General features: G+C 43.4%; 1 protein-coding gene across 2 annotated transcripts in view; it reads left to right on the top strand.

Moving 5' to 3' along the window:
* The window catches only part of Ttn (titin), a 270,353-nt gene that overhangs the window by 18,847 nt on the left and 226,257 nt on the right, over positions 1–25,249 (top strand). For both annotated transcript variants that reach the window (XM_013345840.2, XM_013345841.1), the window contains 30 exons: positions 1,504–1,803; positions 1,914–2,036; positions 3,540–3,827; positions 4,015–4,080; positions 4,771–5,029; positions 5,228–5,288; positions 5,397–5,612; positions 6,772–6,914; positions 7,851–8,056; positions 8,533–8,766; positions 8,878–9,122; positions 9,929–10,197; positions 10,312–10,476; positions 10,585–10,753; positions 10,862–12,555; positions 12,684–12,965; positions 13,385–13,651; positions 13,738–14,010; positions 14,229–14,492; positions 14,583–14,843; positions 16,645–16,905; positions 17,490–17,753; positions 17,844–18,104; positions 18,211–18,471; positions 18,907–19,167; positions 20,036–20,177; positions 20,265–20,430; positions 21,297–21,528; positions 22,926–23,210; positions 23,354–23,479. In XM_013345840.2, the coding sequence (XP_013201294.1) occupies positions 1,504–1,803; positions 1,914–2,036; positions 3,540–3,827; positions 4,015–4,080; positions 4,771–5,029; positions 5,228–5,288; positions 5,397–5,612; positions 6,772–6,914; positions 7,851–8,056; positions 8,533–8,766; positions 8,878–9,122; positions 9,929–10,197; positions 10,312–10,476; positions 10,585–10,753; positions 10,862–12,555; positions 12,684–12,965; positions 13,385–13,651; positions 13,738–14,010; positions 14,229–14,492; positions 14,583–14,843; positions 16,645–16,905; positions 17,490–17,753; positions 17,844–18,104; positions 18,211–18,471; positions 18,907–19,167; positions 20,036–20,177; positions 20,265–20,430; positions 21,297–21,528; positions 22,926–23,210; positions 23,354–23,479 (8,044 nt within the window). The remainder of the gene's footprint in view (positions 1–1,503; positions 1,804–1,913; positions 2,037–3,539; positions 3,828–4,014; positions 4,081–4,770; positions 5,030–5,227; positions 5,289–5,396; positions 5,613–6,771; positions 6,915–7,850; positions 8,057–8,532; positions 8,767–8,877; positions 9,123–9,928; positions 10,198–10,311; positions 10,477–10,584; positions 10,754–10,861; positions 12,556–12,683; positions 12,966–13,384; positions 13,652–13,737; positions 14,011–14,228; positions 14,493–14,582; positions 14,844–16,644; positions 16,906–17,489; positions 17,754–17,843; positions 18,105–18,210; positions 18,472–18,906; positions 19,168–20,035; positions 20,178–20,264; positions 20,431–21,296; positions 21,529–22,925; positions 23,211–23,353; positions 23,480–25,249) is intronic.

Here is a 25,249-nt window from a genome sequence, read left to right as displayed (position 1 = left end):
ACTGAAACCTTAAGTCAGATTTCTTGTCATTAGAATAAGGCTAAAACTTCCATAGGTTGCTTCATATCACAAGCTGCTCAGTAGGTGCCAAGAGATGCGCCGGAAATTCGGTTTATCCAGACAAGTGATGTGTTTGCATTAGCGGTCTCTGTTGAAGACGAACATGTGGGAACATCTGTAGCATCAACTAGTTTCCCATGTGTTTTTATAAAAGAAACTACGGATAAAAACAATTAGCTGACCTGAGCCCCATACATATATGTGGCGCCTTCCAAAATGCGACGTGAAGGGGAGATGATCTTTGCAGCTTTCCAAAGCAGATTAGAGTTTTATTCTTCTGAGGAAGAGATTCTCTCTAAAGCCTATGATTATAAAAGGCCCAGTCCCACCTTTTAATAGGCCTTGTTTAGGCCTTAAGAATGGTCCGGAGGTTACTTTTTTAAAGGTATCTAGGTTCTATACTTGAAGCTCATTTCAGATGCACATTAAACCAGAGTCATGGCAGAAGCAAAGACTGAAGACTAATGTAAGGGTTAGTCTTACTTCCACAGTGCATCGGACGGTCACAGCCATGTGACCATTTAAAACGTTTCCGGTGCTGCGCAGAACTAAGACGCATGCCTCGTCAGCTGCTTCCCTTGCTTTATGAGAATGCCTTTGCAAATCGCGTTCCCGTTCACATTAATCAGATTCGTAGGAAGGGGAAAATAATATTTGTCTCTCTCTTTGCTTTAACTCCCAGCAAAGACGAAAGCAAATTGAACTTCAGTGTGAAAGGTTGTTCTCCTGAATCCAGACATGATAACGCTCTCATTTCAATCACAATGTTTTCCTTTGTGTGCCTTAAGAGAGCTGTTTTTCTAGTAGATCGAACACAGCTCATCCCCAGTGAGTCACGAGTAAATTCAGGCGTTCCTTCTCAGATCGGGAGCTTTCATTTTCTCTCACATTTGCATGCAACCCTGTCGCTCTACAGCAATTGATTTTTCTGGATGTGAGGATGACAGTATTTGAGGATGCTTTTATCTTTGCTGTTGCCATGTCAGCGCCAGACTAAGATGATTGACAAAATAATAAAAATAATCAATGAGGACAACCTGCTGCAAAGTTCTTATTTCCCAGTTGCTAGCTGATTGTTTGTCTAGCCTAGGGAAATTGTTTGAAATACTCAAAACGTCCTTAGGATTTTATATCTATATTGTGCTGTGCTGTCTTGTGTCTCTGTGGTCTGCTGTCTAGGATATAGCAGCTACGGGTAGTATATATAAGTAGGAGTCTCTGCAATGTTCTAATTAATGAAATATAAATTTTTGGAAGAGCCAAATTATGTTTCCGAGCAATTAACCTTTCTGTATAACCTGAGTACTCTGTACTTATCCCAGCCTTTACCTTTGTCTGTTCTGAGTAACCTGGGGGGCAATCCCAGGAGAATGTCCCTGGGAGGAGATGTCCAGGTATGACTTTTGACATCGCTTTCTGTTAACTTGGGAACCTTGTCTCCAGGTGGGCGTTGGGAAAAAGGCAGAAGCCGTGGCTACCGTTGTAGCTGCTGTGGATCAGGCCCGGGTACGAGAACCCAGAGAGCCCACACATACAGAGGAATCCTACACCCAGCAGACCACATTAGAGTATGGCTACAAGGAACACATTTCTGCCACAAAGGTGCCCGAGCAGCCCCAGCGCCCAGCCTCCGAACCCCAAATCCACGTTGTCCCCAAAGCAGTCAAGCCTGTCGTGATTCAGGCTCCTTCTGAGACTCATATCAAAACTACTGACCAAATGGGAATGCACATATCATCACAGGTGAGTCTGCTACCGCATTTAACTGTGTGTGTGCGTGAAGGGTGGGGGGCAGCGACGCATGCTGTGGGCACCTGGTGGACGGTGACATCACCGAGTTTCATGTCATATAGGTCAAGAAAACTACAGATGTATCAGCCGAAAGATTGGTCCATGTGGATAAACGCCCCCGCACAGCAAGCCCACACTTTACCGTTTCAAAAATTACTGTCCCTAAGACAGAACACGGATATGAGGTAAGATGTGGAACATAATAAAGATGGTTAACTCTAAAAGAACAGGTTCTTGCTTGTGATGCCGGCATCTTAGTGTAGCCAATTGGGTCCCTTTTTGGTGAGGTGCCAGTGTTCACAGTGGACTCAGATACCAGAACCCTGTCTTCTGGAAAAGGCCTTCTAGGGTGAAGTCAAGAAAAGGTTGTTATCTTCCAGCCAACCCCAAGACAGGCTTCTCTGTCTCTTGTTTCAAAGATGGTTCAAACTCAGTTGCTTTGACCAATATATGTCTTTCTTTTTCTTTTCTTTTTATTTGATTTTTGCTTTTTGAAACAGGGTTTCTTTGTGTAGCCCTGACTCTCCTGAAACTTACTTTGTAGACCGGCCTCAGGCTCAGAGATTTTCCTGCCACTGAGTTCTGATTGCTTGATAAAAGTCATGCGATACTACTGCCCATCTTGATTAGTGCGTTGCTAGTCTTTTTGTAAATGGTAGTAGTTTATGTAATATGGTGCCTTATAAGCTATGGGACATGTCCAGTAACCTAACTGCATGGATTTTAATAAGAGTAGACAGTGGCAAGTCAAATATTCACATGATTCATACAGCAAAGTGGAGACTGTTTTCACCTGTCACATAGACTTCTGGCTGTCAATCAAATGGGCAATTTCAAAATATTCTTAAAATTGTTCAATTAAAAAAATTAGTTTAAGTTTCCCTTTATAATGGTTCCCAGTGCAGCATTCGTTATTATCACATGACAGTTAAATTGGGTTGTGGATTGACACAGCCCTGGTCTAGAGTCCTGCTTCTGTTTCTTATTAGCCCTGCCACACGGGGAGACACATAGCAATCCTCAATATTAATTACTAGAGTTTTTATGTTAAGAAGTTGCCTTCTCTGTCCTCCAGGCATCATAAGCAAATGTAGAATGCTCATGTTTGGGAATCATCTCAAATTACTACTGAAACCAAAAAACCACACACATACCCCAGGATAGAAACAATAAGGGGCCCTTCCAAATACTGTTCCTGATGTCTGCTTTTACCTTCCATGTAGACCTGTGGCTGACATCCACAAAGTACTTATTAGAATTTATTGATGTTCTAAATTTTATTCTGACTTTCCTGTTACAATACAGGTTTCAAATGTAGCGTTCATCAGAAGTGAGTGAAGGAAATTCCTCACTGAGTTCTAGAACAGTCATAAAGTAAGGGGCACCTCATGCAACTCTTTACTGGGGCTGTTTTGAAGTTTTCTAGCTAAACACAAATAACCACTAGCTTTATACATTGGCTGACCTCTGCCTTTTCATTAACTATAAGAGAAATAATGAAAGTATTTGGTCACATAGAGAGTTTCTTGATCAAATACGTTAGAGCCAGCCATGGTTCATGTGTCTATGATGCCCACACACGGGGGCAGATAGAGTGAGGCCCGGTACTGAGACACCAGTGCGGGGCATTTCTGATTGACCCGTATAACCACGGCTCTGCAATGCCATCTCACCGCTCTTCCCGCCAGGCATCGATAGCTGGTACCGCTATCGCCACGTTACAAAAGGAGTTGTCCGCCACATCTTCTACTCAGAAGATCACCAAATCGGTGAAGGCACCCACCGTGAAGCCTGGAGAGACGAGAGTGAGGGCAGAGCCCACCCCTTCGCCACAGTTCCCCTTCGCCGACATGCCGGCGCCAGATACTTACAAGAGTCAAGCTGGCATTGAGGTGAAAAAGGAAGTTGGGGTGAGCATCACTGGCAGCACGCTTCGTGAGGAACACTTCGAAGTACTGCGTGGCCGTGACGCCAAGGTGGGTCGCCGACGGGCCACGTGGGCGTTCGTCTCTCTTCCTGTGCTCACGCTCCATTTTATCAAGCACGCTATGGAAGGGAGGTGGTTTTTGCAGAAATACTTTTATTACTTGGTGCAGGCTGCTGGCTCATGAGCTTCCCCTTCACTCTGTGGCGGTTTTTTAATCTCCTTTCTCAAAACTGTAGGTAACAGAAGCAGCCCGCGTGCCTGCACCTGCTGAAATCCCTGTTACTCCGCCCACCTTAGTCTCGGTGAGTAAACACATTGGCACCTTGGCCCCTGTTTACCCGTGCTCAAACTCCTTCAACATGTGCTAGCAAAAGCCAACTTCTCATACTTTCAGGAAAGTGCCTTAGTGGGGGACAAGCTCCGGCTTTCACAGGGTAGCCTGTTTGGCCAGGAAAGGGGGCCTCCACCCAGTAACCATCCTTCTGATTGTTTTTAATGATCCTGATATACGTATAGCATTATAGGAACTGAGGGGATGTAACGAGCAACTGGGCCCTCTGGAGCCTTTGACTTTCCACCAGGGGAATGTACAAAAACAGTTCATAAAACCCAGAAGTTTCTCAGCACCCTGGTGGGCGGGGCATGGGAGGATCAGCTTCAGTTAGGGATCCTGTGGAAAAGCTGTGTCCACAAACGGTGTTGGCTGCTGAGCCTTACAGCTTCTCTAGGATTGAAACGTGAAGATAACAGAAACCTCCTGGCTATGTGGCATTAATGTCATTCCTCTAGAGAGATAGGGACATGCCTGGCACTGATTTCAAATTGCGAATATTCTAGTTTCCAAGTCTGTGCTGATTGTTCAGGAGTCCTCATCATAGGGCATCTGATGCCAATTGAAATGTTCAAGCGCCAACCATATCTTCGACCTAATTTAGAGAGGTGATTAATGAATGCGCGCATTCCTCTTTAGTTCCTTTTTCTTCTCTTTTCAGGGCTTAAAAAATGTGACTGTTGTAGAAGGTGAATCTGTCACCTTGGAGTGCCACATCTCTGGATACCCATCTCCCAAAGTGACATGGTACAGAGAAGACTACCAGATCGAGAGTTCCATTGATTTCCAGATAACCTTCCAGAGTGGAATCGCTCGTCTCATGATCCGCGAAGCCTTTGCGGAAGACAGTGGACGGTTCACATGCAGTGCCGTGAACGAGGCTGGGACCGTCAGCACGTCCTGCTATCTTGCTGTGCAAGGTTGGTGGTGGCTTTCTTGATTCTCATGTCCATCCCCATTCATGTCCTCTCTTTCAGTAGCCACATCCTTCAGGAGCAGTTTCTGTCCTGTGTGGAAGTTACAGAATAGATTACAGGGTCCACTAACTGTGGACAGCCTCTGCGGTCATGTGTGGAGCAGACTAGAGGCTCAGGCCAATGTCACCTTTTGTCTTCCAGTGTCGGAAGAGTTTGAGAAGGAAACAACTCTGATGGAGAAATTTGCCACAGAAGAGAGACGGTAAACCATTCTTCCCCCAGTTTAGATGCTGGTTTCGCATGGTTTCTTTCCTGTAGTTACTGGTCCATGGCTACCTAGCAGCTAATAGGAATGACATTCTCTTCCCAGCTTCGTCGAGTCACGAGACGTGGTCATGACAGACACCAGCATCACGGAGGAGCAGGCAGTGCCTGGAGAGCCTGCTGCGCCTTTTTTCATAACAAAGCCAGTGGTCCAGAAACTGGTGGAAGGTGGGAGCATCGTGTTTGAATGCCAGATCGGTGGCAACCCAAAGCCCCATGTCTACTGGAAAAAGTCTGGCGTCCCTCTCACCACTGGATACAGGTACTCTGATGGCTGATAATAGCATTTCTATGGGATGATATGTAGATATAAAGCTATATGGATATTTTAGAGAGTATGCATATCTCTCTGTGGGGTACAGCTATGTGGATATTTTAAAGAGTATGTGGATATTCAGACACCCTAAAGAGAAATAGAACGTGCCTTCCCCTTCAACCCCTTAATGCAGATTCCCTAATAATTAAACCTTATTAGTTATGCTGAGGTGCTTTATATTCCCATGGTTTGAAGGATTAGTTTTGGTACAAGAGACTGACATAAGGCTTCTAGACAAGCACTCTACCATGTTATATTCCCAGGCTTTCACAGAGAGACTTTTTTTTTTTTTGAAATAAAGCTTTGCAAGAAGAGGAGAGGGAAGACATATTCTACAATTCCAGCTTATTGAACTGATAGTGTTTTAAGAGAAAGTCTTACACACCCAATCCCAGAAAATATTTGAGGGAACGTTCAATAAATGCAAACTATATTTAAGTTGCCTGACAATAAAAATGGGGATTATGTAATGGAGAAAGCTAGTTATGCATGAAAACCTGTACTAATAAAGTTGTGCAGTTGAATTAAAGGGCAATGTAAACACCTAGGTGTTATTTCTTATGAATTGGATCTACAATGTACCAGGGTCTAAATACTCTGGTATTTAGACTTTATAGACTTGATTCTTTTTACCTTTAAATAACTCACAAAGAGAAATGACGAACTAGGAGAAAATACCTATTGTTCAATGCCCACATCACTTGCCAGCATAAATGCTGAAGGTCAATATTTCTCTATGTGGCCTTGGATTCTGTTGTCTATCTCATTGTGGCAAGTTTCCTGTGTTGCCCAGGCATGTCTGAGGTTCTAGGATCAAGCAAACCTATGTACCTCAGCCTCCCATGATCCTGAGACTATCAGTGCACGCTGCTGTGCCTACCTGAGTCATCTTTGACATAAAAGCTTGAAGTTTTGATCCTCCTTTAAGAATCCTGTGCATTTTCTCAGTTTTCAACAGATTTATCCTCACTTCTTGGTAGAACGTATATGCAGGTCTCCTGTCAATGAATTCTGTATCCTAGAGCCGTTCACAAGCAAATTTAGCTTTTTTATTCTAAGGAGGGTTGTTTATGACTGATGTTTTCATTTCTTCCTTTCCATGAAGATACAAAGTGAGCTATAACAAACAAACTGGAGAGTGCAGGCTGGTGATTTCTATGACGTTTGCGGACGATGCTGGAGAGTACACCATCGTCATCCGTAATAAGCACGGGGAAACTTCGGCGTCTGCCTCCTTACTCGAGGAAGGTGAGGACTGTCCTGAGCTGTCCCTGCCCAGCATGCATTGAAATGAAGGAGAGAGGCTGAGTATCTGCAGGAAGACACCTTGCAGCTTCCCAGCCCTCATAGTCGCCCCCATCCCTCTCAGCCTCAGCTCCACAGACAATGTTTTAGACCACAAAGCCCAGGATGCCATACTGTGACTAAACTGCTGATCCCTGGCAGTAGTTTCTCTTTGGTGAAGGACTCTTTTTTTATGTTTGCTGGAAGATGTAGGGGATTCCACCTCCACGTGCCTTACAGGTCCAGGCAGCTAGCATATCTCAACACGGCATGGTACTGGCAAACTGGAGGATGCGCCCCTTGCTTCCAGAGAGCAGAGCCCTCCACCTCCCTTGTAGTGTGGCCTGGCAAACTTGGACCATGCTCAGTGCTGGAGCCCCCAGTATTTCATAGAAAAGCAAAAAGTCAGGATTTATCAATGTTCATGATTTAAAGAAGAAAAATCTTGTAGCATTCATGCCAAAAAAGTCGTGTTCTTGACTCGCCTTTGGTCTCCGGTAGCTTTCCATAGTTGTGGCAGGCCATCCACATTCTGCCTCACTTGATCCGCTCCAGGCCCCTTGAAGGAAGTTACCTTCTTATCCTCATTTAGCACATAAAGCACAGAAAACTCTGACAGGCAAATGGATTATTAATAGAGCAAATGAGGAAGACCTCCGGGCGAATCCCCCAGGATGGACTGCTGCTATCACATTCTGTACACAAGGGTGCAACTCGTTAATGGGCATTTGGTTTTGAGATAGAATCTAATACATATTTATAGAACAATTTTTCATGATTAAAAATTCAGAAAACCTGGCTTTGGTTAATTTATCCTGGATGTAGCCTGCCTGATTAGATAGTGGTATGAATGTTTTCTGATAAGAGCACCAAAAATTATCTTGTGTTCTTGTCTCTCAGCTGATTACGAGGCTCTGGTGAAGTCCCAGCAGGAAATGCTTTACCAGACACAAATGAGTACATTTATTCAAGAACCCAAAGTGGGAGAAATAGCTCCTGGATTTGCATATTCTGACTATGAAAAAGAGTATGAAAAGGAACAGGCCTTAATTAGGAAGAAAATGGCCAAAGACACTGTGATGGTCAGAACTTTTGTGGAAGACCAAGTAAGTATAACAATAACGGCTAACTAAACCAGTTCATAAACCACATTTTCCTCCCATAATTCCCATTTTTCATATATTCATCTTCAACCATTTGTAGGTTCTCTGATCTTCATGATATATTGCACTTGAAATTTGAGAGTTGGGAATATATATGTGAAAAAAATATGGCTTTAGAAATGGGGATTGCATATTCAAAAAAGGCAAATATTAACATAACCAAGTCCATAATGCCAAGCTTTCTCTATCTCTGTGTCAAACACCCACAAATAACCCATACTCTTGGAATACAATTTTCTATAACATGCCATAAAGATGCTGTCTATGTAGATTAAAATTAAACCAAAGATAGAAAGCTTCTAGATTCTTCTCACAGTTACAAATGTCAATAAGTCTTTAACACTGGAACTAATATGTATCCTTAGAGGACTTATACCTGTGAGGATGTGATTAACAGCTGTCATCTTTTTACTACATAGGAATTCCATATTTCTTCCTTTGAAGAGAGGCTTATTAAAGAAATAGAATACAGAATCATAAAGACTACATTGGAAGAGCTTCTTGAGGAAGATGGCGAAGAAAGGATGGCAGTTGACATTTCCGAATCTGAAGCTATCGAGTCAGGATTTGATATAAGAATAAAAAATTATAGAATTCTTGAGGGGATGGGTGTCACTTTTCATTGCAAGATGTCTGGATACCCATTACCCAAGGTAAAATAAAAATGTGTGTGGGGTGTGCCTCCACACTGTGGTAGACATCAAGAAATTATACCATGCTTGTTTAATCCTAATTTATCCACACGTACATGATGTTCTCTGCAGATTGCATGGTACAAAGACGGCAAGCGCATCAGACAAGGGGAAAGATACCAAATGGACTTCCTACAGGATGGCAGAGCCAGTCTGCGTATTCCTGTTGTCCTCCCAGAAGATGAGGGCATCTATACTGCATTCGCCAGCAATATTAAAGGAAATGCAATTTGCTCAGGGAAGTTATATGTGGAGCCTGCTGCACCGTTCAGCGCGCCAACTTACATACCCACACCAGAAGCAGTCAGCAGAATCAGGTAAGACGTCTACTCGGAGTTAAGTGGCATTCAAATGGTTTTAGAACACCGAACATCCCTGTAGAGAATTACTAACATGAAAATTAAAGACTGAAATGATACAGAAGCCAACCACTGGTGATGAACGAAGAATCTTCATCAGTATAGCAAACTATTTTCCTATATATCTAAGGCAACAACAATGCCTGTTCATTTAATGTGTGATCTTAATGAATGATACCCTGAATTTAGAAAGCAACCCTACATTGGAGTGGGTGTTATTGCTATTTTGAAAATGGTAACACTGAGATTTCAAGAGACTTTGAAAAATCAATTTAGTTCATCCAGGCTAGTAGTCCCATTATAAATGCAAGCTAGTGTGAATACATAATTAGTGTAGCATTTTGCATTGTTTGTTAGCAAATCCAATTTTTATATTTTTCTTCCTCTTAGATTAAAATAGATTTTCTATTTCTCTACATTTATTTATTTGGCTCAAACAATGAGCAGTTGCTGACATAGTTTAGTAATTTAATCATGAACATGTAATGACTAATTTAGTTAAAGGTAAAATGAAAAGATGGTAATACGGACTGCCTAAGATTTTGAGCCTGGGAACCTGGGTGTGTTGAGTGACATGGATTTAACATAACCAAAACACAACTTTAGGAATAATAATATATTCCTCTTTGAGTTTAGTGTGTCTAGGGTAAATTCTAAAACATGCAGAAGTACATTCCAAAGTAACATCACCAATTAAGACAGACAGAGTCTTTTTCTGTGCTTCCTGAATGCTTCATGAAATAATGGTTTTCTTCAATTTCCAGGTCTGTCTCTCCGCGTTCAGTGAGCAGGTCACCCATACGCATGTCTCCTGCGATGTCCCCTGCACGAATGTCCCCAGCACGGATGTCACCTGCGCGGATGTCCCCTGGACGCAGACTGGAGGAAACAGATGAATCACAACTGGAGAGACTGTATAAGCCAGTCTTTGTGTTAAAACCTGCGTCTTTCAAATGCTTAGAAGGACAGACTGCCAGATTTGACTTAAAGGTTGTGGGTAGACCCATGCCAGAGACATTCTGGTTTCACAATGGTAAGCATGATAAAGCTTCACCCATGAGTCACTGAACACAGAAACAAACTTTTATGTGTATTCCAACTATGCAAAAAAAACCCCACCTATTTTGTGTTTGGTTATTTGTAACAGGAGAGCAAATTGTCAACGATTACACACACAAAGTTGTCATTAAAGAAGACGGAACCCAGTCGCTGATTATCGTTCCCGCGTCACCCAGTGACTCTGGAGAATGGACCGTGGTTGCCCAAAACAGAGCAGGAAAATCTACAATATCTGTGACTTTGACTGTGGAAGGTAAAGCGAGAGTTTTTATTAAAACGAAAGCAAACTGTTTCTTCATTTGGGGTCACAACCAGGCACTCCCGCCCCCAGCTGCTCTAAATCGTGGCTTTTCTCTTGCAGCGGTGGAACACCAGCTCAAACCAGCATTTGTGGAAAAACTGAAAAATGTCAACATAAAGGAAGGTGCCAGGCTTGAAATGAAAGTCAGAGCTACGGGTAACCCCAACCCTGACATTGTGTGGCTGAAAAACAGTGACATTATTGTGCCTCATAAGTACCCGAGGATCAGGTCTGTTTGAAAAGATAGTCAAATTAAACTTCTTATAAAATCCAGCAGTGAAGTAAGCAGAAAGTGCCGCCACTATATTAATGGTTTTGTTTTCATGTTTTAAAACAGGATTGAAGGAACCAAAGGAGAAGCTGCCCTGAAGATCGATTCCACCATCAGCCAAGATTCTGCCTGGTATACAGCCACTGCTATTAATAAGGCAGGCCGGGACACCACAAGGTGCAAAGTCAATGTTGAGGTTGAGTTTGCCGAACCCGAACCGGAAAGAAAATTGATCATCCCACGAGGGACGTACAAAGCAAAGGAGATTGCTGCCCCGGAACTGGAGCCCCTCCATCTGAGATATGGCCAGGAGCAGTGGGAAGAGGGGGACCTCTACGACAAGGAGAAACAGCAGAAACCGTTTTTCAAGAAGAAACTCAGTTCCCTCAGGCTGAAGCGCTTTGGACCTGCCCACTTTGAATGCAGACTCACGCCGATTGGTGACCCCACAATGGTGGTCGAGTGGCTCCATGACGGAAAGCCGCTGGAGGCGGCCAACAGGCTGCGTATGATTAATGAATTCGGATACTGCAGCCTTGATTACGGAGTTGCCTATTCTCGAGACAGTGGTGTGATCACGTGCAGAGCCACTAACAAATACGGGACCGATCACACGTCTGCCACACTTATCGTCAAAGATGAGAAAGGTCTAGTGGAAGAGTCTCAGTTACCTGAGGGGAAGAAAGGCTTACAGAAAATTGAAGAGCTAGAGAGGATGGCTCACGAAGGCGCCCTTACAGGTGTGACCGCAGATCAGAAGGAAAAGCAAAAGCCAGACATCGTCTTGTTCCCAGAGCCAGTGAGGGTGCTCGAAGGCGAGACAGCCCGATTCCGCTGCCGAGTCACTGGCTACCCTCAGCCCAAGGTCAACTGGTACCTCAATGGACAGCTCATCCGCAAGAGCAAACGATTCAGAGTTCGCTATGATGGGATTCATTATCTGGATATCGTGGACTGCAAATCCTACGATACAGGTGAAGTCAGGGTCACGGCAGAAAACCCTGAAGGCATGATAGAGCATAAAGTAAAACTTGAGATCCAGCAGAGGGAAGATTTCAGATCCGTCCTCAGGCGAGCTCCTGAACCAAAGCCAGAGTTCCACATCCATGAACCAGGGAAGCTTCAGTTTGAAGTGCAAAAAGTGGACAGACCCGTCGACACCAGCGAAACCAAAGAAGTGGTGAGACTCAAGAGGGCGGAAAGGATCACCCATGAGAAGGTGCCCGAGGAGTCCGAAGAACTGCGCAGTAAGTTTAAGCGCAGGACAGAGGAGGGGTACTACGAGGCTATCACGGCCGTGGAGCTCAAGTCTCGCAAGAAGGATGAATCTTATGAAGAACTCCTCAAGAAAACCAAAGATGAGCTGCTGCACTGGACCAAAGAATTAACCGAAGAGGAGAAGAAAGCCCTCGCCGAAGAAGGCAAAATCACTATTCCAACTTTCAAACCCGAGAGGATTGAACTTAGCCCTAGCATGGAGGCACCCAAAATCTTTGAACGAATCCAAAGCCAGACAGTTGGCCAAGGATCTGACGCCCACTTTAGAGTCAGAGTTGTGGGAAAACCAGACCCAGAATGTGAGTGGTACAGAAACGGTGTGAAAATTGAGCGGTCTGACCGCATCTACTGGTACTGGCCAGAAGACAATGTTTGTGAGCTGGTCATAAGGGATGTGACTGCAGAGGACTCTGCCAGCATCATGGTAAAGGCCATCAACATAGCTGGGGAAACGTCAAGCCATGCGTTCTTACTTGTCCAAGGTAATCAGAAAATGTTTCATACAAGTGTGCTCTCTCTACGCCCATGAATATCCTGTGACATACTTAAATGTTTTTCTTTTCCCATTATTCAAATTGTTTGAGTTTAATTTTCTTTTTTCCCCTTGTAGCCAAGCAATTGATCACTTTCACACAAGAATTGCAAGATGTTGTTGCTAAAGAAAAGGATACCATGGCAACATTTGAATGTGAAACTTCAGAACCATTTGTCAAAGTAAAATGGTATAAAGATGGCGTTGAAATTCATGCAGGAGATAAGTATAGGATGCACTCTGACCGAAAGGTTCACTTCCTGTCCGTGCTGACCATTGACGCGTCTGATGCCGAAGACTACAGCTGTGTACTTGTGGAAGACGAAAACGTCAGAACAACAGCCAAACTTATTGTGGAAGGTAAAAGAAATCATGACTACATTGTTTACTGCAGTCATTTTTTATTCTGTGATAAAATTATCTAGACATAGCTCCTTTCACAAAAATAATTTTAGAGAATTAGATGCAAATTTTGTATCAAATATCAATTTATATTGTTAATCAAAGTATTGACAAATTTGGATTTTTTAAAGCAGTGTTGTTTTGTGGCCTCACTTTAAAATGTCTTAATTGAAATATATCTCCCTGCTTCCAAAAAATTCAAAAATTAAAATAGCTGATTTGTGGTAAACCTTTCTTGACTCACTAGCAGGAAGATACAAAAGACAACTCTTGAAAGTAGGAGAGGAAGATAATAGATATATACAGCAGCATCTCTAGCCATACTCTAGCTTCATAATTCACCAAAGACATTAAATCACCTTCATCTTATTTTTCAGGTGCAGTTGTTGAGTTCCTGAAAGAACTTCAAGACATAGAAGTTCCAGAGTCATCCTCAGGAGAGCTAGAGTGTATTATTTCCCCAGAAAACATAGAAGGCAAATGGTATCACAATGATGTGGAGCTAAAGTCCAATGGCAAATACTCCATCACATCCCGCCGTGGGCGCCAGAACCTCACAGTCAAGGACGTAACCAAAGAGGACCAGGGCGAGTACAGCTTCGTGGTTGACGGGAAGAAGACAACCTGTCAACTGAAGATGAAACGTGAGTCTTCCATCCCTGATACTGCGGTGTGCAGCAGTAGGGTCAAGGGTGGAACCATGACACTCATTTCTCCCCATCTTTCACAGCCCGGCCTATTGCGATTCTCCAAGGTCTTAGTGACCAAAAGGTCTGCGAGGGCGACATTGTTCAGCTTGAAGTCAAAGTCTCCCTAGAAAATGTGGATGGCGTCTGGATGAAAGATGGCCAAGAAGTCCAGCACGGCGACAGGGTTCACATTGTGATAGACAAACAGTCCCACATGCTGCTTATTGAAGACATGACCAAAGAGGATGCTGGGAACTACTCCTTCACTCTCCCTGCCCTCGGACTGTCTACCAGTGGGCGTGTCTCTGTCTACAGTGAGTCTTACGTGCTTTTATATTAATTCTTCTCCTTTAAAAGAATTGATGCCAGGGATCGAACCCCGTGGTGTTTCACATACAAAGCAGGTCTCTATGATGAGCTATAACCCCAGATCTAGTTTTGTGTTCCTGTTGACATTGAGCTGAGGAACTCGAATGTGCAGATGTTTTAAACAAGACTCACATTCCTACAATTCTTTGGTCTTCCTTTGCAGGTGTGGATGTGATAACGCCTCTGAAAGACGTCAGTGTGATAGAAGGTACCAAGGCTGTGCTGGAATGCAAGGTCTCAGTCCCTGATGTGACTTCTGTTAAATGGTACCTCAATGATGAACAAATCAAGCCTGATGACCGCGTACAATCCATTGTCAAAGGCACCAAACAGAGACTTGTGATTAACCGAACTCACGCTTCTGATGAAGGACCTTACAAGCTGATGGTCGGCAGAGTGGAAACTAACTGTAACCTCTCTGTAGAAAGTAAGGACTGTTCCATGTAACGAGCCACTGCTTTAAGCGTTTTACATTCTTGCTGTAAAAATAACTGCCCAATATTTTCCTTTTCTCTAGAAATTAAAATCATCAGAGGTCTCCGTGACCTGACGTGCACAGAAACTCAAAATGTGGTCTTGGAGGTTGAGCTGTCCCATTCAGGAATTGATGTCTTATGGAATTTTAAGGGCAAAGAAATTAAGCCCAGTTCTAAATATAAAATTGAAGCTCACGGGAAAATATACAAACTGACAGTCCTGAATATGATGAAGGATGATGAAGGAGAATATGCATTTTTTGCCGGAGAAAACACAACGTCTGGAAAACTTACCGTGGCAGGTTTGTGTATTGATCATTCCGTCTGAGATCTTCTGGGGAGCCACTATTGTAATATAAAGATGCTGTTTCCCATTGTTTCTCAAATCCTCATCTGCTTCTCACTGCCAAGCCTCTTCTCAGGGCTGATCTCAAGGCTGTTCATGCCCTCACTTCTGATCTTTCAGCCTAAATTGTGAGCATTCACCCAGCCCTCTCTCAGATGCCATCTGTACATCTGTACATCACTCTCTGGTGCCAGTTCCTCCACTTATTTCTCCAGTCCTGGACCCCCTTGTCTTCAACTTTCATGACCCTTGTTATACACATGGCTTATTCCCTGTTTCCTTTCCCAACACCAAAGCGTATGGCCCTTGAGCAGAGAATTGATTTCTTCTTTCTCTTCTCTGTGTACTCCTCAGGACACACGATGAATAAATGTTTGCTGAACCAAGCTTTGTTTTAACTTTGCTTCACGGTTCATTTTTTCAGCATTCTTTATCCTCCAAACATATTCCTCTTACTTCATTTTTGTGGACCCAATGACTATTTTCCATTATAAATATAACTTAATTCCTTTGTGTATTTCATGGTGGGAAGGGTAAGCATAGCCTTTCCCATTCAGCAGAAATCCTTATCTTTAGAATGAAGACTCATAATTATAGTTGGCTTGTCCACACAGAAGTAGAGGTCATCATTAACCATTACGGTTCATTACAGTGTGAGTTCTGGGGAACTGTATTCTGCTCAGATTTGACTCTTCTGGTATCTGAGCAGGTCAGATGATAAAAGTGAGTCCTACTTGATGTGAAAGTCTCATGATTTGTACTTTATGACATATGTCTTTAGCGATCTAGCCATAAGAGACCTATTAAATAAAATCTCAGGCCCTTTACATTTATAAGATTATTTTCTGTATCACTTTAAGTATATAAAAAGAGCAGCCTGGTCTACAGAGCTAGTTCCAGGACAGGCTCCAAAGCCACAGAGAAACCCTGTCTCAAAAAAAAAAAAAAACCAAAAAAAAAAAAGAGAAAACTTAAGTCCCTATGTGATTTCACTTGGCATTTTAAAAATATCTAGCATAGGCAATACATCACTAGAAACTCAAAACACAAAATTGAAGTGTGTGTCTTTCCTTGAATTCAGGATTTAGAGGAAAAGAGGTGCCTAAGCAGCTAAGTAGTTAAAGCAGTTACTGTTGCTTCCGATGATGATGGGGTAAAGGGACACTAGAAAAATATTGGAGATGACATTTCAACTCGAGAATTTGGGTATACAAGAAATATATTTAAAAAACACCAGTGAAAGCTGGACACGATGGTTCAATGCCTATACTCCCAGTACTTGGAAGGCTGAGGCAGAAGGATTCCCATGAGTGTGGGAGCCAAACTGTGTTACAGAGTAAGGCATTGTCCCAAACAAGTGGGTAATAAACACACTGTTGACTTTGACATCTTGTTCAGCAAAATTTTCCTGAGTATAAAACAAATATGAAGAAACTAATTCTTAGAAGACTAAATAGCATGCTTTCAAAAACAAGGGATGGAGTTGAAAGCTATCTGTGTGGAACACCATGTGTTACAGATTTCAGAATTCTTTGTGCTGTTTTTCATCTTTGCACAATGTATTCTCTGATTTTCAGTTAGGCATACTTAGAATAGGGGGTTTCTGTGGTGCTTTCTAAATAGAGGTACAAGTGACTATTTATGTTTAAAATCATGTTTTTAAGATTTAATGATGTTTAATGTTTAGTTGTGCAATGATTGCTTTAGCCTGTGGATATTTTAAAGGACTCACTTGTAACGCCACTCTTGTTCTGAAGGGGGAGCCATCTCCAAGCCGCTCACAGACCAGACTGTAGCTGAGTCCCAGGAAGCTGTGTTTGAGTGTGAAGTTGCCAACCCTGAGTCTGAGGGGGAGTGGCTGAAGGATGGAAAACCCTTGGCTCTGAGCACCAACTTCAGAAGTGAATCTGATGGCCACAAAAGGAGACTTGTCATTGTCGCTGCCAAGCTGGACGATGTTGGAGAATACACCTACAAGGTGGCCACTTCCAAAACATCTGCCAAGCTGAAAGTAGAAGGTCAGTCACGGATGGACAGCCTTCTCACCCCCAAATCCTGCCTACTTTCCTAACTGTTACCATCAGGAAAGTCAAACCCAATGGCCGTTTAGGGTCACATACATCTTCACTTTATAAGATCATTAGTTTATCAACTTTTCCTTATGAATTGTGTAGGAGAATGTGCGAATTTTCATCAGGTATATTTTGTGTGTGTGTGTGTGTGTGTGTGTGTGTGTGTGTGTGTGTGCGTGCGTGTGCGTGTGTGCATTGCTGCATTGCTTAGGGTCTGTGCAAGAGCTGCATCAGACATTAATAATGCGTCCCTCCTGCACCCTTATCCATTCAGTCTATTAAGCTGTTAGTATATGATATGGAAACTTGAGATCACTGAAGTTAGCATAGTCATTGCCCAATGTCCATTTCCAACTGAATCTCAGATTCTCTTAAGTAATTGCCAAGTGTCTTTTAAAATGAGGGGCTACAGAATTGTAAAATGTTGGCTAACCATTCTGCAAGCTGACTGGAGGTGATCACACTGAGAACCTCTTCTGTTTGCTGGTCATCATTGATGTTTTCTAAACCAATTCTTCACTCTTCTGAAGCTGTCAAAATTAAGAAGACTCTGCGGAACCTCACGGTGACAGAGACACAGGATGCTGTCTTCTCCGTTGAACTTACACACCCAGACGTCAAAGGTGTCCAGTGGATCAAAAACGGAGTCATCTTAGATTCCAGCAACAAGTATGAGATCTCAGTCAAAGGCACACTGTATTCTCTGAAGATTAAAAACTGCACCCTGGCAGATGAATCTGTCTATGGCTTCAAACTGGGAAAACTAGGAGCCAGCGCCCGGCTGCACGTCGAAAGTAAGTTGACTTGAACATTGGGTAGGTAGACAACCTGTAGTTGCCTTCATGGTAATCCCATCACTGAATTTCTCCAACTTTCCCCATCAGCTGTCAAGATTATTAAAAAGCCGAAGGACGTGACTGCCCTGGAAAATGCTACCGTGGCCTTTGAAGTCAGCGTGTCCCATGACACAGTCCCGGTAAAATGGTTCCATAAGAATGTGGAGATTAAGCCCAGTGACAAGCACAGACTGGTCTCTGAGAGGAAGGTTCACAAGCTGATGCTGCAGAACATCTCCCCGTCTGACGCTGGGGAATACACGGCCGTGGTGGGGCAGCTGGAATGCAAAGCCAAGCTGTTTGTAGAAAGTGAGTGTTCCCCGGGGACTCCTCTAGACTCGCTACTGTCTTCCTTCCTCTGTGTTTAAACATGCATTAACGGAGCTGTTTTCTGATTCCCCCCCCCCCGCCCCAGCACTGCACATCACGAAGACTATGAAAAACATTGAGGTTCCCGAAACCAAAGCGGCCTCCTTTGAGTGTGAGGTGTCCCACTTCAACGTTCCTTCCATGTGGCTGAAGAACGGTGTGGAAATTGAAATGAGTGAAAAGTTCAAGATCGTCGTGCAGGGGAAGCTCCACCAGCTGATCATCATGAACACCAGCACCGAGGACTCGGCAGAGTACACTTTTGTTTGCGGAAATGACCAAGTCAGTGCTACCCTGACAGTGACCCGTAAGTAAATGCCTAACTATGTATGTGCGCATGTATCTGGACGGGTGGTGTGGATATGAGCACATAACAAACATATCTAAAGAGAGCAGACATGTTTTTTTTCATGTTCTACACCTTCATTTCCAAATCATTTATTAAAAAATATTCTTGAAAGAACATCTACTGTGTGCTCACAAGTCTCTGCTAGCCTCTCAGTGTGAATAAAAGTTTCTAATGATAATATAATCAAAAATCTATTGTCTATCACTGTGTTGTCCCTGTCACTCTCTCAGTTGGCCTTCTCACGTGAACAGTGTCAAAGCTCCTAGCCCTAAATTCTCATCACGTCAACACGTAGACAGAAACCATTCGACACACAGGTTCTGCACTGGCTACAACCCGCTGCCTAGTTCCATCGCATACCCAGGTGTCTCCCCCTTTAATCCTCCTCTGCAGCTATCATGATAACGTCCATGCTGAAAGACATCAACGCTGAAGAAAAGGATACCATAACTTTTGAGGTGACGGTAAACTATGAAGGCATTTCTTACAAATGGTTAAAGAACGGTGTGGAAATCAAATCAACGGACCGGTGCCAGATGCGAACCAAGAAGCTCACCCACTCACTGAACATCAGGAACGTGCACTTTGGAGACGCTGCCGACTACACGTTTGTGGCTGGAAAAGCCACGTCCACAGCCACGCTTTACGTTGAAGGTATGACTTCCTAAATGGGTCCCCAAGAAAAGGACGCTAAATAGACCGCATAAAATAATGACTTTTCCAATTAAAGAATAGACAACTCGGATGTGGTATGTCCAACCAATCGGGGTGGGAACTGAAATAAAAAGAAATTAGAAACCCAAACTAGAATATGGGTAAATGCCAGAAATACATGAAATGTAAGAAGCCAGCCACAGTGACACACATGCTATATGCATCCGTTTATATGAAATGGCTTTAATACACAAGTCTCCTGAGACACAGATCATTAGCCTCAGTCTGGCAGGAAATGATGGGAAGTGGATGTGATGGCTAAGAGCTGCCTGAGTTCTTCCTGAGAAGAATGAAAGGCCTGTAGAATGGAGGTGATGACTCTACAATACATACAGCAGAAACTATCAGGATATGTTCTCTAATATATATTGAGCTATAGCCTCTAAATCATAATATACATTGAATAATACACTCTAATAAATCAGGATTATCTAACCTTTGGTCTTCTCTGGACTACATTGGCTTGGTCCTCACATTCATTAAATTCAGGGTGTCCAGCTGGGATATCCATGTATTAATTAACTGAAAACAAGCATACGTTCATTTTTCCATGGAATGGTAACAGGATGGAATCCTGTTCGTATTTAAGAACAAGGGGATAAATTTACAAAACGAGTTCCAAACCCCAAAATGTCCTAAGTGCGTTTACAGGTTTCTTGTTGGGCTACACGCACGGTTATACTGGGCTGGAACCTGCCCTGTTCGTATCTGCAAGCCAGATGCCTCTGCAGGTGTGCAGATGGAAGAGCATGTGACTTACATATCAATGACAATGTCGAGTGCTAATTTTTTATGCTCTGTTTTGCAGCTCGTCACATCGAATTTAGGAAACACATTAAGGACATTAAGGTTCTGGAGAAGAAACGCGCCATGTTTGAGTGTGAAGTTTCTGAACCCGACATTACTGTCCAGTGGATGAAGGATGGCCAAGAGCTTCAGATGGCAGACAGGTCAGTTACCTTGCCTTGCTGTCTTCCAGCCATTTCAGCTTCCTTCTGAGTCCCATACACTAAGCTTCAGTGTCCTTTTACCCACAGGATAAAGATTCAGAAGGAGAAATACATCCACCGCCTCCTGATCCCATCCGCACGGATGTCCGATGCTGGGAAGTACACAGTGGTGGCAGGTGGCAACATGTCAACCGCTAACCTCTTTGTAGAGGGCAGGGACGTCCGCATCCGAAGTATTAAGAAGGAGGTTCAGGTATTGTCGACATATTGACAAATCATCAATAGTTCTTAATCCACTCTTATGCTTTAATTTCTGACCTTTAACTTTTATAATCTCGGCATTTTAAAGGTTGAAGTTAGCTTTTCCCTATTAGCTTGGGTTCTTAGGCTGCCATTAGTTCGGTCACAGTTTCTTGTCACTCAGCAAGTACGTCCTTTCATTGCCTGTGCCAACCACCGTAACATCCACTGTGCTTACAGTGCTTATCCTGTTGGGTGCTGATCTTCCAGAGGACATGATGGAGGGAATGTGTTCTAAGAAATTCATTTTGAGTTCAGATCCATCATTTTTGTCTTCTAGAAAAAACTATCATGCTTTTGAGAGCTTGTTCTGTGTTTAAAACAAACACACAATGACTTGCTGCGAAGACTCACATGACCAGCCAGCCTCTCTTCCCTCATTTTCTAGTTCTGAACCCTGGTTTGCCCACTTTGAAGCTGAGGACAGTAATTGCTCTCCAGCTTACAGAGTTAGAGTTCATAGGATGTGAAATCAGATTGAAGGGTGGCTTCAAAGACCTCTATAAATAATTAAATTCCCCCAGATATAAAATATCATCATTTCAGTTATTATTTATTAAAGCACAAACGTTAGAAGACAAAATAATTGTCTCCTCGAGCATCCTGCCCTCATTAGCCCAGGTATGAGTTTGATTCCCGACACAAGAGGTTTGGGTACCATTCACCCAGAAATATGCAGGACAAAATTTACCCGTGTTATAATCAGCCAACTCATGATGTCGTGAGGACCTGATTTTTCATGCTTTTTAAGTGAAACGGATTAACTGAACCAGTAGCAGATTGATCTCCAGTCTTCTCGTTATGCTGCTCCTTCAACAGGTCATCGAGAAGCAGCGTGCCGTTGTGGAGTTTGAGGTCAACGAAGATGACGTTGATGCCCACTGGTACAAAGACGGCATTGAAATCAATTTCCAAGTTCAAGAGAGACACCAGTATGTGGTGGAGAGAAGGATTCACCGGATGTTCATATCTGAGACCAGACATAGCGACGCAGGCGAATACACCTTTGTGGCCGGAAGAAACAGGAGTTCTGTGACTCTCTACGTCAATGGTACGTGGTTAGACTTGCGTGGCTGTGGCTGCGTCAGTGGCGGTGACTGAGAATTCTCAGATGAGCCCGTGGCACTCATCTGGATGTAACTGTGTTCGTGTCCACATCAGCCCTGTGGAAAAAAGAGCAGCTGCTGAGATGCCATTTCCAGGAGGCGCCTGCTGGCCGGGGCTCCATTTGTTTGATTGACACTACTGAACATCCACTGTGTGTCAGTTATAATATACTCCAAATGGCTGTCCGTATACGGCATTAAGCTGTCGTAGTTCTCTGTCCTGACTGTTTAAATGTAAATAACGTTACCATACAAGCCATGGAGACATTTTCAGTCTTCAGTGTAAAGCTTGGGGAAACCCAGAGATCTCCTTGGAGACCCTGGTGTACCTAGAGAGCCACAGGCAGAATGGAGGCTCTGCCCCAGGCTCGAAGATCAGTGCTTTGCCTTTGGGAGTGAAATTCCTCATGCTTCCAGGAGCTTCCTGATCGTCCTCAGGAGGTTGTCAGTGAACCTCTTCTGTCCTCATTAGAAATGCCATTGCTGAATTTACAGCTTGAAGGAGAGCCTAACCTAGACACGTAGGAAAGAGTGGAACCTGCCTCCCAGCCACGTCTCTGGCTGTCTTGGAGAAAACTCCCGCAAGTCAGATGGAGGGGTGGTAGTTGTCTCAACATTCATAAAGATGATCCTCTGGCCCTACTCCCTGGTTTCCCTGAAAGATGCAGTTGCCATGACAGCCAGTTTTGTTTCCTCTGTAGTTGCAGCAAAGAGGTGGAAGAGTGGAGAAGCAGTACCAGATGCAGCCCCATAGAAGCCCTTCTCCCAGTTAGTGCTCTCCTCATCCAACACTGAGGATACACAGATTAGCATAATCATAAAGCTAAATTTTTAAATCTATTTATTGGCACTCATATGGAGTAGTGTTCAGCCAGCTGATGCTCACACCCCACAGGCCTCTGTATGTAACAGGGTCACTGTGGCATACACATACATAAATACTTGTAAAGCATATGAACTTGAATGTGATATTTCAAGTTCAAATGACTTTTAAAACTAGGTAAGATATGGGATTTGTTCTAGATTTTTAGCTGTCCAGGGGTGTGCACCACCAGTGACCCAGAATGATGATGTCATACTTAGGTGCCTTACGCCTCTCAGCACCTCTTATGAAACTTTCGAAAAAAGCGTTCTAAAGTTATTTCCTTTCCTACAAAGGAAAAAGAACATTTTGTCATGCAAAAAATATTCTGATATTCTGAGGTAAGTACAGATATCACAATGCCGAGGTTTTGTGCTTCTAGACACATAGCCATCTTGAAACAAATGAGTGGAGAGTTGCCTGCTGTCTACCGTTCTCCTTGGTTCTCCTTCATGGCTGTTTTCTGGTATTGTCTTCTAGCTCCTGAACCACCCCAAGTCCTGCAGGAACTCCAGCCCGTCACCGTGCAGTCCGGCAAGCCCGCTCGCTTCTGCGCGGTGATATCAGGCAGACCACAGCCCAAAATTTCCTGGTACAAGGAGGACCAGCTGCTTTCCACCGGCTTCAAGTGCAAGTTCCTCCATGATGGGCAGGAGTACACGCTGTTGCTCATTGAGGCCTTCCCGGAGGATGCAGCTGTCTATACTTGTGAAGCCAAGAATGACTATGGAGTAGCCACAACCTCGGCTTCTCTTTCTGTGGAAGGTAGGAAGCTGACCTGAAGCTCTCCCGGGGGAGTAACAGTGGATAACTACCCACCTCTAAAGATACTCTCCTGTGAAAGCCGTGGGCACCCGATGGGGAGAGCTACAAGGACACATGACAAACTCTGTGGTTTCTTTCTTTAGTTCCAGAAGTTGTGTCTCCAGATCAGGAAATGCCAGTTTACCCCCCTGCCATCATCACTCCTCTTCAGGACACGGTTACGTCGGAGGGGCGGCCAGCACGTTTCCAGTGCAGAGTCTCGGGAACAGGTAGGCATTTGATAAAAGGTGTCCTTCCTGGTGTTTACACAAGATGGTGTTTGCACAGTGTTCTTCATCCTTTCCTCCTACCGGAAGATCTCTCATGAGTGATTTAAACCTGAGTGGACATTTGGCAGCAGATACATTATAATTATTTGATTATTTATTTTGCCTGCATCTATGTCTGTGTGAGGGTGCCAGGTCCTCTGGATCTGGAGTTACAGACAGTTGTGAGCTGCCATGTGGGTGCTGGGAATTGAACCTGGATCCTCTGGAAGAGCAGCCAGTGCTCTTAACCTCGGAGCCATCTCTCATTCCCTTAGAATTGTTTAATTAAGAATATATCATTACTATATATACTACTGTTTTATTGTTTTATATGTATATTATTATATACTGCCTTGCTTTGTGTCCTTAAAAATTGTTAAAGTAGCACAACTATTCTTTCTGAAAATCTTTGAAGATTTTTCCACAAATGTCTTACAAACATCCAGTACCCTTATGATTGTAGCTACATTATAAAATCTTAATGGGGGAAATTATGGCAAAGCTGGCAATTGTCATGAGTTTATTGTAACATTTTCATAGATTTCAGGAGAAGCCATTTCCGTGTGAGGCATTATTGAGCCTATGGACAATGCGTGTGGGAGGTATAGTCCCGTAGTGGACAAAAGTGTAGGCTTTAAACTCAGGTGGGGCGGAAATTGTGGATCAAGGGTGTTACCTACACACGTGTTTACGGTGTTGTTGGTTTTCTTTCCCTCATGAACATAATGAGAAAACTATTACATTAAAACTTAGAATGTATGTCTCATGAGAACAGGGGTTATGGCTTAGTGTCTGGATCCTAGAGCAACCTCCAAGGGAAGAGACTCCAGGAAAGCAAGAGGACCCTTGCCCTAAAAGGATATTTTTTGTCCATAGCAGATACTCAGTGGAAAATTGGTGATGGCTGAAATAGGTACTGCGAGATGGGTAATATCAACCCTTTAAATTTATACACCAGGCTGTTTATTAAACAGATCTCTAGGGAGCATCTGACTCACTGTTCACACAGAACCACCGTTCAGGGTTATCCGCTTCCATTTTCAACCGTGGGCCTGTTTCTCCAATGTCACCAGCCATTCCCCGCACTTGACTTTGAGAAGAAAATAGTTTAAAAAAGTGTAGGAATGATTGCAGCCTGACCTCAGACGCTCACGAGATAAATCAAAGGAATGAATGATTGATTTACCACCGATGAAAATGACTTCCCCTTTTTCTTGGTTTTTGTTTGGCGACCCTACTGGGGAACTCTCCAGTCTTGTTGTTGTTGTTTTGTTTATTAGGCTTCTTCCATTAGCGTTTGTAACCCAATTTCTGCCTTGCCCACAGCTATTTTCCTAAACAAGTTAGGATTTCAATAGATCTTCTGACCTCATGTTGTCCTCCTCTGGGATGGAGAATGCTAATCAAGAACCTAATAGACCTGCTCGGTTTATGAGCATAATTAAAGCATGATGTATGTAAGGCACCTGTAGGCATGGCTCCCGACTGACTGCTGCTAATGCGTTCATTTATTACAGCCTTGGAGGCTCGCACTGGGTATAAATGTGGGCAAGTTCTATGGACTTTGTGTCTTTGACGTGCAGTTTTTGAGACATGCTGAATACCAGTACATAGAAGGTAGTTTGATAATGTTCTTCTAATGCAGTAATTTCATTTTAAAATGCAATATACCATATCTGCACTACACACACACACACACACACACACACACACACACACACACACACACAC

The sequence above is a fragment of the Microtus ochrogaster genome, chromosome 4 (genome assembly GCF_000317375.1).
Source record: "Microtus ochrogaster isolate Prairie Vole_2 chromosome 4, MicOch1.0, whole genome shotgun sequence".
Lineage (NCBI taxonomy): Eukaryota > Metazoa > Chordata > Mammalia > Rodentia > Cricetidae > Microtus > Microtus ochrogaster.
The sequence above is the reverse complement of the archived record's forward strand: the minus strand, read 5'-3'. Positions and strand labels throughout refer to the sequence as shown.